Source organism: Manis pentadactyla, chromosome 4 (assembly GCF_030020395.1).
Source record: "Manis pentadactyla isolate mManPen7 chromosome 4, mManPen7.hap1, whole genome shotgun sequence".
In the NCBI taxonomy this organism is placed as follows: Eukaryota; Metazoa; Chordata; class Mammalia; order Pholidota; family Manidae; genus Manis; species Manis pentadactyla.
In genome coordinates, this window is record NC_080022.1 from 97,869,888 (window position 1) to 97,882,248 (window position 12,361).

The 12,361-nt window shown below is 44.9% G+C and overlaps 2 protein-coding genes across 4 annotated transcripts in view; one reads left to right on the plus strand and one right to left on the minus strand.

Annotated features, from left to right (window-relative positions):
- ST7L (suppression of tumorigenicity 7 like) overlaps nucleotides 1–12,361 on the plus strand; it is a 177,920-nt gene that overhangs the window by 164,162 nt on the left and 1,397 nt on the right. The window lies entirely within an intron of this gene.
- Nucleotides 5,017–12,361, minus strand: part of CTTNBP2NL (CTTNBP2 N-terminal like) — a 47,134-nt gene continuing 39,789 nt past the window's right edge. For both annotated transcript variants that reach the window (XM_036921533.2, XM_036921534.2), the window contains 2 exons: nucleotides 10,338–10,445; nucleotides 5,017–9,250 (listed from right to left, as the gene is read on the minus strand). In XM_036921533.2, the coding sequence (XP_036777428.2) occupies nucleotides 7,766–9,250; nucleotides 10,338–10,445 (1,593 nt within the window). In that variant the 3' untranslated portion in view covers nucleotides 5,017–7,765. The remainder of the gene's footprint in view (nucleotides 9,251–10,337; nucleotides 10,446–12,361) is intronic.

Consider the following 12,361-nt stretch of genomic DNA (forward strand, 5'->3'; position numbering starts at 1 on the left):
CCTCGCGCTAAGCGCAGCTCTGCGGCCGCCGGGTACCCGCTGAGCCCTCCCCGGCAACGCGGCAGATAATCCTCCGGTGCTCACTATGTGCCAGACACTTGCCCGCTTCATCTCACTTCATTCTCAGCAAACCATAGAGGGAGTTCTCAGATCTTCATCAGACTGATGCTGAAATGGAGGCCAGCAGTTAATAGACTTGCCCAAGGCAACCCAATGATAAACTCCGGTTCTGAACTAGTTTTCTTGCTCTTCCTACTTTTACATCCCCATATCCTACATACATAGAGGGTACACATATTCCTATCAAGGCAAACCGGTATCCTTTTCCCTTCTGTTTATTTAAATCCGGCACCTCAAGACTCATATTTCCTGCTCTGCATAACTTCTTGGTCACTTGGGGGCCCAATCACCCATTTGGGGCACCTGCTGCATCCTTCTCAGCACAGCCCTGAGATGTCACATCTGTTAACTTGTTCCCTCATCAGAGTGTACAGTCCAGCCCTTACAGGCAGTGCTGAATAAACACATGCTGAATAAATGGCGGGTAGGCGTAGCAAGCGTGTGCGTGCGTGCATGTGCGCGTGCGTTTCCTCCACATAGCTCGGGGCCTGCACAGAACCAGAGGCAACAAGCACCGTGAAAACATGTAACTAAGGATTTACTAGTTCACTATTTCCACTCTGTTCTCCCTCCTTTTTTGTCTGTATCCAGCTGGAACTGCACACTCCCAGAAGGTAAGGACAGGGATGTGAGCCGGTGGGGCAATGGGGGAGAGGAGGACACAGGGCAGGGAGCGGAGCTTTCCCTTGTGAGAGTAGGGCCCACATAGAGAATGAGTGTGAGAGGGAGAGAGCAAGATCTGAGCTGGAGCAGAGGAAAAACAAGCCTTGAATAGGAGCCTTGTGTGTGGCCCTGTAGTGCTGACTCACCAAGACTCAGGAGAGTCAAACAGCTAGGGATGAAGAAGCGGCCTGTATGCCCTGGTCACCACCCTCAAACCTCCCTGTCTGCTCTGAGGCCCGCCCAGTCCTGGAAGGCTCTGATTTGGGTTGGGAGGTTGGGGGAGAGGTGGAGGGGGAGGGTGGGGAGGGTGGGCCCTACAGAGAGGGGAGATGGGAAGTCCTTTGAGAATGCATAAGGCCCTTCAGCAGAGACCTGTTTGCCTTCAGGTGGGGAAGGAAGACCAGGCAGATGTCTCTCTCCCTTAGCATTCGGCTGTCCCTTCCACATGTAGGTGTGAAGTGTGGTAGGTCAGACTCACAGAGAGGGAGGGGACAGGTGCTCATGGCCTCAGCAGCTTCTTGTCCACACCTGGGGAGCAAGACATGCCTTCTGAGTAAGTGCTTTCCAGGGTTGATGTGAGACAGGCTGTCGCACAGCCTGGGAGCAGATGCTCCACCATCTTCTCCACCCCCAGCCTCACCACAGCTGTCAAACCGGTTCAGAAACATGAGGACAGGATCTTTGTGGTAACACGTGTGACAAGCAGCCCTGGACCAGCGGGCAGAGCCTGGAATATGGGGCAGCCCAGGTGAACAAGACCAAAGCGCAGACATTACAGAGCAGCAGGTGAGAGGCGGAAGCAGTGCCTGAAGAGCAGCCAGGGCTGGGCTGGAATTCCTGCTCCCAGTAAGCTCCAGCAGTCAGCCACTGCCTAGAGGGAGCCAGGCTGACTTAGTCTGGGCTCTGCCGTGTACTAGACATGAAAGCTTAATCACATCACCTGGCCTTTCATTCTCTGTAATAAGACGGAGGTAGAATCAAGGGTCTAGAGTAAGCATCCTGCTAGCTCTAACATTTGACAAGTCCATGTGTGCAGGCAAACCATCCCCCTCCCTTCTCTTCACCGAAACTCCCATTCCTTCAGTGTCTTGTGCCTGAGAGCCTCAAAAGAAAGCTGGTTAACCGGTGGATTCATACTTAGGTGTATGACTGACAGTAAGTTATAATTTAAGTTCTCCAAATGCATTATTATTGTTTTGACTATAGTGTGGCCAGTGAAGGAGAGTGGACTTGAAGGCCAAATGGATGAAGGTCAGACTCCCGGCTGTGCCGCTGTCACCCTGCTCTGCTGTAGGACTTTGGGCGCTTCTCTGTGGCACACAGTAGGCCTCATTTACTTTATGCATCACGTAGGAACAATCTACTTCTATTAGTAATTGTGTTAAATGAAGTAACATACTTGAAATACCTTAGAAAATACCAAATAAAATGCCCAGAATGTGTTTGCCCTCCTTTAGAGGACTTAATCATGAAAAAAAGGAACAGGGGAGAGTCTGAGATGGAGGTCAGGATGCAGGAGGTCTCCCAGGGAGTGGCCTCGCCACCCTCACAATAGGGGGAGGGGGAAGGACGAGAGGTGGGCAGGGAAGCTGAGCTGCAGGACAGTCCGAACAGCTAACCCTGCAGGGAGTTTTGAAGCTGGGTGACTCCTCATGAAGAGTTCTCTTGACTTGGATCACAGGGCCAGGTCTTTAGCTCCACATCAGTCTTTAGATGTGAGCTGCCTTGGAGGGAGATGTGACTTTGATCAAGTTGATTTGAAGGGGCTTAGAGCCATTTAACTGTTAATTAGGGAAATACTTATTCTTGAAGGGGACTGAGTGTCTACCACACTGAATTAGTGAGTAGGACTCTTACCGGATTAAGTAGGTGACTGACTCCCCTGAATAAGGCCAATTGTGTTGCAACACTTGCCAGTAACTTCTCAGTGTCAACATTCACACTAGTGGGAAAAGAGTCTAGATGCTTCTACATCCCTCCAAGGAAAGAAGTCACTTGCAGTTATCCCAGGAGGACCCATTTGATTATTTCCAAAGCTTGATTTTCATTTCTCTCTTGCTTATAGAGATTTAAAGGGCAGAAGGGGACATTTGTGGGTAATGCAGTATTTTGGCAACAAGGTCCTTTCTCAATTTGCCTTGTCCTAGGTCTTCCCTACAGGTTATCTGAGAATATCTCCAGAGTGCTTGGCTGGGGAGCTCCTACTGACACCAGCCCTAAGCCCGTGCAGAAAGCACACACCACATCTGTCAGTCTCCCTGGAACAGGACTCAGCTCTTGAGAACATCTGGTGCCTCTCTCTGACCTCATCCTAAAACCGAGGCAAGCCAGCTGAAACATGATGCAAACACAAAGACTGAACTCCAGGGAAATGCTCTGGGGAGGAAGAAAGGACACTTGCTCCTCTTCTAGTGAACGTTCTCCTGCCCACAGATACCTGGGTGTGCCAGGACCACCTTCAGTAGCCCTCTAAGACATTCTAGCCCTATTACAGCATCATTCAGTTGTCTTAACTCTTTATGTTAATGTTCTGCTTCCCCCCCACTAGACTGTGATTACGGAGGGCAGGGAACACGTTTAAACTTGTTTTTCATAATAGCTTTGTTGGTTTCTGGCTCATCGTAAGAAACAACTGTTGCTTGAGGGTTTATTAATAATAAATGTTTTGTTTTGCACAATTTCCCTGACCTGATAAAGGTCTCCTGGTATTGGGTAGGTCTGCTAATCCAGTCCTGGTGGTGGGGTTGTTAGGGTGAATGGGAGGGCAGTGTGGTGTCCTGCAGGGTTTAAACCTGCTCCATCTTAAGGACTTACCGAGAGCCCTACCTTGGTCTACTGAATCAGTTTCCAGGGGAGAGGCCTGGAAATGGCTAACAAGTACCTCAGGAGATTCTCATTTGGGACCCACAGGTAGGAAAGGGCAAAGCAATGGGGTTTAACTGCAGGCTCTGTCATTGATGGAGGTTCTTGTACAAATGTCTGCTCCTCAGCTACCTCACCTGCACAGCGGGGATGGCAGGAGCACAAAGCGCCCTCACCTAGGTCACCCACCAAGGTGAGAAGTGTGTGAGATCACCAGCGCAGTGCTTGGAACCCAAACAGGGACTCTTGGCTCAGAGTATCAGTGATGTTCTGGCAACCCAGATTCAGGAGCTTAGGACATTAACTTTGGTCGGAGGTGAGTAACAAGTTCTTGAGCAGGAACAGCTGAGAACAAATAGTTCTTGAGGCACTATTTCTCAAAGTGAGAGCCTCAGACCATCTGCACCAGCAGGCCCCCCCAGGCCCAATGCCCAGGAATCCTTATTTTAGCAGGCTTCCCATGTTATAAAGCACAACGGAAGTTTGAGAACCACTATGCCTGTATCCTTTCTCCTCCTTTGCCTTTACCAATGAACTGGCCACTGACGTGGGAGCATAGGTGGACTAGCTCTCAAGTTTTCTCAATTAAGTTTTATAGCAATTAAACTTACTCCCGTGAGACAATGCTCATTGCCTACCTCTGACTGATGTCTATGAAAACATCCTATTTTGAAGCCAGAATTTTTCAAAATACATGTGAGTTCTGTTTCAAGGTCTCAGCATCAGAAGCACTATAAACAAAAGGACAAGCCAGCACTGCTGAATGAGGCTCTTGCGGGAAAACAGACCCAGTGTTTGTTGAAATGATCATTAATTGGCTTAGATGCTGGAAACTTAAGATATGGAAGCATCCACAGTTTGAAGATCTTTTGTACATTAACGGATTTGCAAGAGCTTTTGTCTGGCTGTCAGTGGCATTTGCTAACAGTGTAGTGCACTGGACTAGGTGACAAGGGATGCATTAGTCATTTGTAAAATGAGAGGGCAGGACAAGATCAGGTATTCCTAAGCCAGAGTGCATGAATCCCAGATGGCTTCAGGGTCTGGATCCTGGGAAGCCATCAACCAAACTCTGCATATAAGCCTGTCCATTTTTCTGGGGATAGAGTCTAGCTTCTCAAAAGTTCAGATTCTCAAAAGGTCCAGAACCCCCACATGGTTTAAAAATTACAGGCTGGATTATTTACTGCAAAGACTTCTTCCGGCTCTAAGATTCTAAAGAAAACCAGTGTCCAGGCTCCTTCTGGGGGTCTAACCTGACTTCGTGTTTTTTTTTTAAGGTCACAAACAAGTGCTTCCTCTACACCACCTGCTGCTTCCCAACAAAAGTCTCTGTTGTGCAACACTCTTTACTCGGTACAAACAAGACCATTTTTCCCCAGATGGGATGATTTAATTTGTTTTAATGTAGTCTGCTATAAAAATGGATGAAAGACTTCTTCATGGTACATTTGGCTTTACAAATGTTAACAACTTCGTTAATGCTTGTGTTACGTGTTACACGCTGTCATAGTCTGTTGACCAGTAACAAAGCTTTCACAACATGGGTTAATACCAAAATTGTGAATCACGGAACTTTTACTTAGCACACACACAAGCTACAGCAAACTTAAATACTCATCTATAATCTATAATACCTAGCTGCATTATTAGATCCACTGCAGTATTGTGCTTATTTCTCAGGAGATAGGCAACTAGCAAAAATACACGTTTCTTTTGCATTTCCCCACCCCCATATTACACTGTAAAAGAAATACATTATTCAGTGCACTTCCTAAGAAATAAACTTCCTTATAGTATCTCTATATGTCTATGCTGAAACAAAGGAAGAGCACAATGCAACTTTTAAGATTACCATTTAAAGCAAGAGAGGTACTGACACTCTGGGACTGTAGCTCCTTCTTCCTGTTGGGAAAGTTCAGCTATTTTAACATCAACACTATGCATTTGGCTATGCAAGGGAATCAAGTTTAATGCATGATTGTTTTGGGCAGTTTATAATTTTGTCTACCTTCATTTGGTAGACACCCTGGGACATTAGTGATATTTTAATTTTTGATGTGTTGGCCTTAAACCGTAAGCTGTGGAGACACCAATATACACCACTGTGATTTATACATTGATGTTTATCACCTGCCTTTACCCCATCAACTCCTATTGGGTTAAGAGGAAATAGACTTAAATTTAAAAACAGATTTAAATTTAAATGTATATTGGATTAAGAGGAAACAGATTTAAATTATTGGAGGTTAGGGGTTGCTGGATAGATGTTGGCTAGAAGAATGTGTATGAGGACACCAAGGCCTCCCAATTCCTGTGGACACAGTCATACGACCACCATGTCTGCACTGGATCAGAGTTTTGTTTGGATTGGAAGGGGGATAGTCATTATGTTCTATGGACCTTGCTGGCTGCACCGGTCTACAGATTAGAAAGAGGGGGGCTTTTTCCCTCACAAACTTGCTATGATGGAAATGAGAGAAGGTTCTAGAATGAAAGAGGTTACAACATGGCAGCTTGCAAGCTAAATCCAGCTGCGGAAGAGTTTAATCAGCAGTGTTTAAAATTTTGGGGGGATCAGTTTTGATATTTAAGAATGAGAATGCTTCTCATGAAAGTTTGGATTTCATAAATCTAGAGGATTTATGAGAAGCTGGTAAATAACCCTGGTCCAGCATTATTGCATGGCAACAGGGGCTGGAGCTGAACAGGGATGGTTCTTTTAAATGGGACTGGGCACTTCAGTTTGCTATAGCTCTCAACTACTCCCAACTGTCTTACAACTTGATTGAGTGACCTGTTTCATGCATTTATATAACAAGCTGAGTTTTGTGACACCGAGATTTGTTTGGCCTGCCTTTTTATGATGCTAAAGACCTGACCTCATTTGGAATTTCTCCACCTTCCTGTGGACAAGACTCCTCCTTTGATTGGGTCCCAGCCACATCTAGCTGCTTTGGTAGATAATCTTAATGTGCATTTCTACTCGTCCTTTATGCTATATTGCAAACTCCAAAGATTTAATAATCACACTAATATTTATGTGTTGGTGTATATGTTAAACATGTAAAGAAAGGGGTGTGTATCTATATAGGTATTATGTATACTTCCAATTAGGCAAAAGTTAATTTGGTTCCACAAATATAAATACCAAGTGCTGGCGGCTTATAAAATAAGCGTGATAATTTGGTAAAACCTATATAATTCTGACTTATACTATTACAAAGAGAGTGGATTTTAAGTTATTGCTTTTTGATTACATAATAAAGATCTCATTCTGTTGCAAAACTTTTATACAGAATGAGTAACTATTTCCTATTCAAGTAATAGCAGTTGGAATCAGAAGTTCCTTATACAACAGTAGATGCCTGAAGACAATTTCTGGAGATGTGATTTCATTCTATTCAAGAATTGATGCAGGAAATTGGGAGTGACTTAAGTTTTCAAAAGTACAAGGAAATCAGCACCCCAACCGCTTAATGCTCAGGAGGGTTTCTCAAGGGCTCTATAAAGCTCATCTCTGTGGTGAGATTGCACCCACCTTTAGGATTCTCATTCTATGTATGCAGCCTTGTTTCTGAACAAAAAGCTCTATTAATAACAGTAAGAGGATTAAAAGCAGTGTTGGTTTTTAACATTCAGAATTCAGAGGATCTCATTTTCTGCAAGTAGATGATCCATTTTGTACTTCTGTTGCAGAATCACATTCATTGGCAGTCTTATTTCAGGCACTTTTTAAACATGTTCATCTGGAATAAAAATCTGCATGAACCACTTCTGCATTAATTCAGAATGAGTATTGAGTGATTCCAGTCCCAAAATAGACAGCAAATCACCACCTGGTACTCAATCAGCTTTCTCCATCACAACACGATGGTCACTGCTGAACTTGGGACGTCTTTGAGGTGCCCTTCTAGCTTTAGTACAAAGATGTGAGTCATAAAAACCTAAACTACTCAGTTCCCACTTAAAAAAATACAAAAAGGTGAGATACACTAAATGAATATACAGATGGTTTCAGCTACTATCAAAATAAATAACATGATCTGACTCAACAGTTTGACTCTGAGCTCTTGGACAATCTGATGGAATGGCAAATTTGGAGACTCTTTTCTGGGGACTAGCTGCTGGTAGGCAAAAGTATCTCAACCTCCTTGCCATTGGCTACAACAGAATTAGAAGAGCAGCTGCTGGCCAGGTCTTCGGCGGTGGTCAGAGAAGATGCCTGGGAATGAGTTTTGGTCAGTGGCGTGGCAGTGGCTGGAGAAGGGGCGAGGCCAGGTTTTTTGGGTGGGATGGGTGGAGGGTTTCCTCTCTCGGCTCTGGGGATGGTAGGGGACTTGACCCCTGGAGACAGGGGGCTCAGAGGACTGGACACTTTCCCGGGAGTAGGTGAGTGGCCAGTGTCACCTCTTGGGTTGGCAGTGCTGCTGGCCAGATTCCGATAGTCTGTGCCAAAGGGAGAGCTGTTGGGGGAGACAGGCTTGATCGGCCCTTGTTGGCTGGTGAACCTGGAGAGCACCTGAGTGACAGTGTTCCGGGCCAGCTGCTTGGCGGCAGAGTTGTCTATAAGGGTCGGGGAAAGATCCCTGGATGGAGGGCTCTGTAGACCACTGGCTTGTTGGTCCTGATCTGCTTGAGACTGAAATTTGTGCCGAGCTGCATGGAACCGCTGGTTGATCCCTACTTGGTAGGATGACTGGTAGCCAGGGCTGCTTGCTGATGACCCCAACAAGCGCTTAGTTAGTACTGGTGAAGAGCAAGGAGAGGAGGTGAGAGAGGAGGAGGCAGTGCTGCTGGGAGAAAGTGAGCTCCCACTGGAAGGGAGGTGGCTAGGCCCTGGGACTGCAGTCTCCATTCCCACAGGACAGCCACCATTCTCCACTGCTTTGTCTGGGGCCAGTCCCACAGACTTCTCCTGTGGAGGCACTTGGTTTTCTATACAGCTGCTTGTAATCGACTCCTTGGCAGTTTGTATCTCTGGCTCAAGATGGCCATTGGTTTTTGCGTAAGAGTGAGGAGGAGTGGTGGGGCCAGGCAGCCCGGGCGCTGCCACCTTGGGGGCGCTGCTCCCATGGGCTCTTTCTGCCTGGAAGCCCTCTGTTTGGCAAAGGACAGACACTAGCACGGGAGGCTCAGTTGCTGTGCCTTTAGACAGGGTTACTGGTTTCTCTGATTGCTCATTAGGGCACCCATGCTGGTGAGAAGCCTCTAGATCCTTCACTATCTTCTTCAAACTTTCCATCTCTTCTTTCAGAGTTTTGGTCCGGTTCTCTTCTCGGTTCAACTTTGCTCTCAGTTGCTCTCTTTCGATGTCAAACTCAGACAACTGCTTCTCCACCTGGGCCTCAGTCTGCAAGCCTCGCTTCCTCTCAGCTGCCAGCTCTTCCTCCAGTTTACTCACCCGGCTCTTCTCCTTCTCCAGCTTCAGGCTCAGCTCGCCTGCCTTCTGCCCCTCCTCGGCCGCCCTGCTGGTGGCTTTCTTGCACTCGAGCACCAGCATGGAGGAGAGCTGCTTGTGGCAGGCGCGCTCCTCCTCCAGCTGACTGGAGAGCTTCTTCTGCTCTTTTTCAAACTTTTTCACCTGGGACTTTTCAAATTCCAACTAGAAAAAAATGCCACCATACATCTTGATTAGAGTAAGAAAATAAAGAGACATACAGGATATTGAAGCTACCACTAAGTAGAGTGTCCTGGCTCACTGTTCTCTGGCACAGGATCACCACATACGCTTAGAGCAGACATTTCTGAAGTATTAGGATACCTAACACAAAAATGTATACATGAGAATTGAATCTTTCTTTGATGATTTAGGAGGCCCTTCCTGTTCTTATATTGTCTCAGGGTTATTAGTGGGAATAGGAACCATCATTGTGTTTTAGGTCTGTGGAGAGTTCAGAGGATTAGAACCAAGCAGAAAGCCGTATAAACCAGATTTTATGACGCATGCTGCTGCTGAACACAAAACTAAAGCTTCAGTAATAATTTCGTTCTGGTCTTAATGAACAAGAAAATAGTTGCATTTGAACCATGCTAAAATTTTTACACAAATGCAGCCTGTTTTAATTGTCATCCCAATCCCGTTTAAGGGAGAGACTCTGATTAAGAGGGAAGGGGTTGATTTAACCCTTTAAGTCAGTGTTTTTTGAACTCCGAGAACCACTAATTCATGGGGAAACCAACCTAGTGAGCTACAACCAGAAGTTTTAAGAAATGAATGTGCAGTGTAAGCAGTCAGGGTTTAGGATGATTTCATGAGATTTTTGTTTCAGGTATGTGTATGTGTGCATATATAAACTGGGTTATGATATAAAATGTATTTCTTCCCGGGAGCCCTAAGTGAAAAAAGGTTTGAGCGCTTGAAATTAGTGTTCCCCAAAGTACGTTAGATGGAACCACAGTCCCACAGTCAGCAATCTGTGTCAAAAAGAGATGTTACGAGAGCACAGATTTGCTAAAGAGGGGCTAGACTGCCTTGTTCTTGAAGACTCACAATGTGCTTCTGCATACTAAAGGATCTCACAAATTGAAGTTAGAAACCTGTGTAACTTCGTTTAATTCAGTAATTCCCAGACTTACCTGACCACAAATCCCCCTGTTTTTTGAGCAACATCAATTTAGACCCTGCAGAAGAATCTCAGAGAAATGCTCTTCTAGTTATATGCTGCTCTGGACACCTCCACCTTAACTACCTGTTGAGTCAGCCGTTCGCGCTCCTTCTCCAGCATGTAGGTGACATCGTCTCCTTCTGCTGTGTCCTGTGCGTGCCTTTGCCTTTCTTCCTCAAGATCTAGGATTACCTTTAGAAAAAAAAAAAAAAATTATTTCCAAATATCAAGGAGTCACACTTACAATACAATTAAAGACTGAGGGCCTATCTAAGTACCTAAGATAGTTCCAGAGATATATAGACAAATAAATACCAGTCAGTGTCATTCAAGGAGAACACTGCCTAACCGGCCAAAGATATGCAAGCTTTGTGCTAGAAAACAGTAAGATATATGCTTTATTTTAGTTATCCACAAAATGGCATGTAAACAGAAGACAGCCACTAATTAGCTGTGGGGTTGAAAAGGTTTCAGAGAATCAAGTCTAGAAACTGCAGCTGCTTTGGTGGGACTAGGGGACAGGGTACAGGTGATGAAGAAAGGACCATGCAAGGCTGAAAGCTGAGGTTCTCCCCTCAATGCTCAACTCTCTGGAGGCACCTAAGAGGGGGACCTGAAATTAAATATTTCAAATAGGTGACATCCTCAACTGGGCCTTGCTTAATTAGTAACATGCAGTTTATATATAGTTAGGTAAGAGGGAAAAGACTCTTTTGACTTGATCCTGAATGTAAAAAGGCTCAATTATTGGACTCTTATGTGGAGATTTTTCACCAGCCCTTTTAATTAACCTGCCTAACCCTATCCCCCACCTTTCCTGGTGCCAAAGGATTACGCTCAATTTTAAAGAGAATACAAATTTAAAGAGATACTTGCCACGTAATCTTGCCTATAGCTGCACAATATTCTGAAAGGCAATGTATTTCTTTGTAGCTTCTGCTCATGGTTTGGAGGTGCCCTGGCCCAGACCTCCAGGGCAGAGCACTGTCATCCCAACCCCAGTGGCCACTTCTCATTGTTTCTCCTAACAATTTTTATGAATGGAGACAGAAAACTTTCTGGGACATGAAACTCCTGTTTAAACACAAAGTGTTTTCATTTATTAAAAATGAGAACATTTTAGAGTACTTCCTTTAAATTGAAAAAAGTAACTTTTCAATTTAGCAAGGAAGACAAGCTTTTGGGTAAAGGTGGTAGGTAGATCATCTGTTCTCCCTTCCAACAGTCCTCTAAAATTATAGAAATGGAATGAAATAATTAAAACCCACAAAGACAAAGAAAAGCCACAGCAGACAAGAAATTACAGTACTGTTTTGAAGAAGGAAAGAGGCTAGAGGATGGTCACTACTTTAGTGTGGGGCAGGGGGCTGTTTTGCCCTGCACAGCCCCAAAGAGATATGGAACCTGAAGTGGCAGGAACTACAGGGGAGAGGTGAGATGTGGGATAGAAAACAAGGGGACTGGCTCAAAGTCTGTATTTTCCAGAAGAGTTATTTGTCCCCTCTACTTGATTCCTGTACATAGAATGTTACCAGCCAGACATCTACTGCCCAGACATAAGCCAGATGCTTCTTTTGAAGAAAGTGATGGGCCTCAGGATTTGGGAATACCAGATAGGGCAGAAAATGGGGATTCACTTAATTTTGGGAAGATGGGAGGGTTGGAAAGGGAGGTGGGGTATAAGATAATGAAATCCACATCTATAATAAAAGGAAGTAATATTTGTCTAAATTGATCAAGCAAGAGAGCAGTGTACCATTGAGAAATACAGAAGTTAGCTACCAGAATAAATGGTTAAAAGAAAATGTCTCTGAATATTGAGAGGGAATGGGAAGAAGTGGACTGGAGAAGTCTATTTTTCATTATAGGCAGAGTAACCATGTAATTTACTGCTCAAACCACAACACTTCTGAATGAAGAGTCAAAGGGGGTACTGTTAATAACTATGCCAAGGCAACAGGCACAAACTGGGACTCCGTCAGGCAAACTGGGACAATAAGCACCCTAATTTTGTGAGCCTCTATGTACTGTTTGATTTCTAACAAAGTTAGTGTCCTACTTGGATAAAACACTTAAGAATAGACAGGCAGTTGGTTTAAAATATTTAA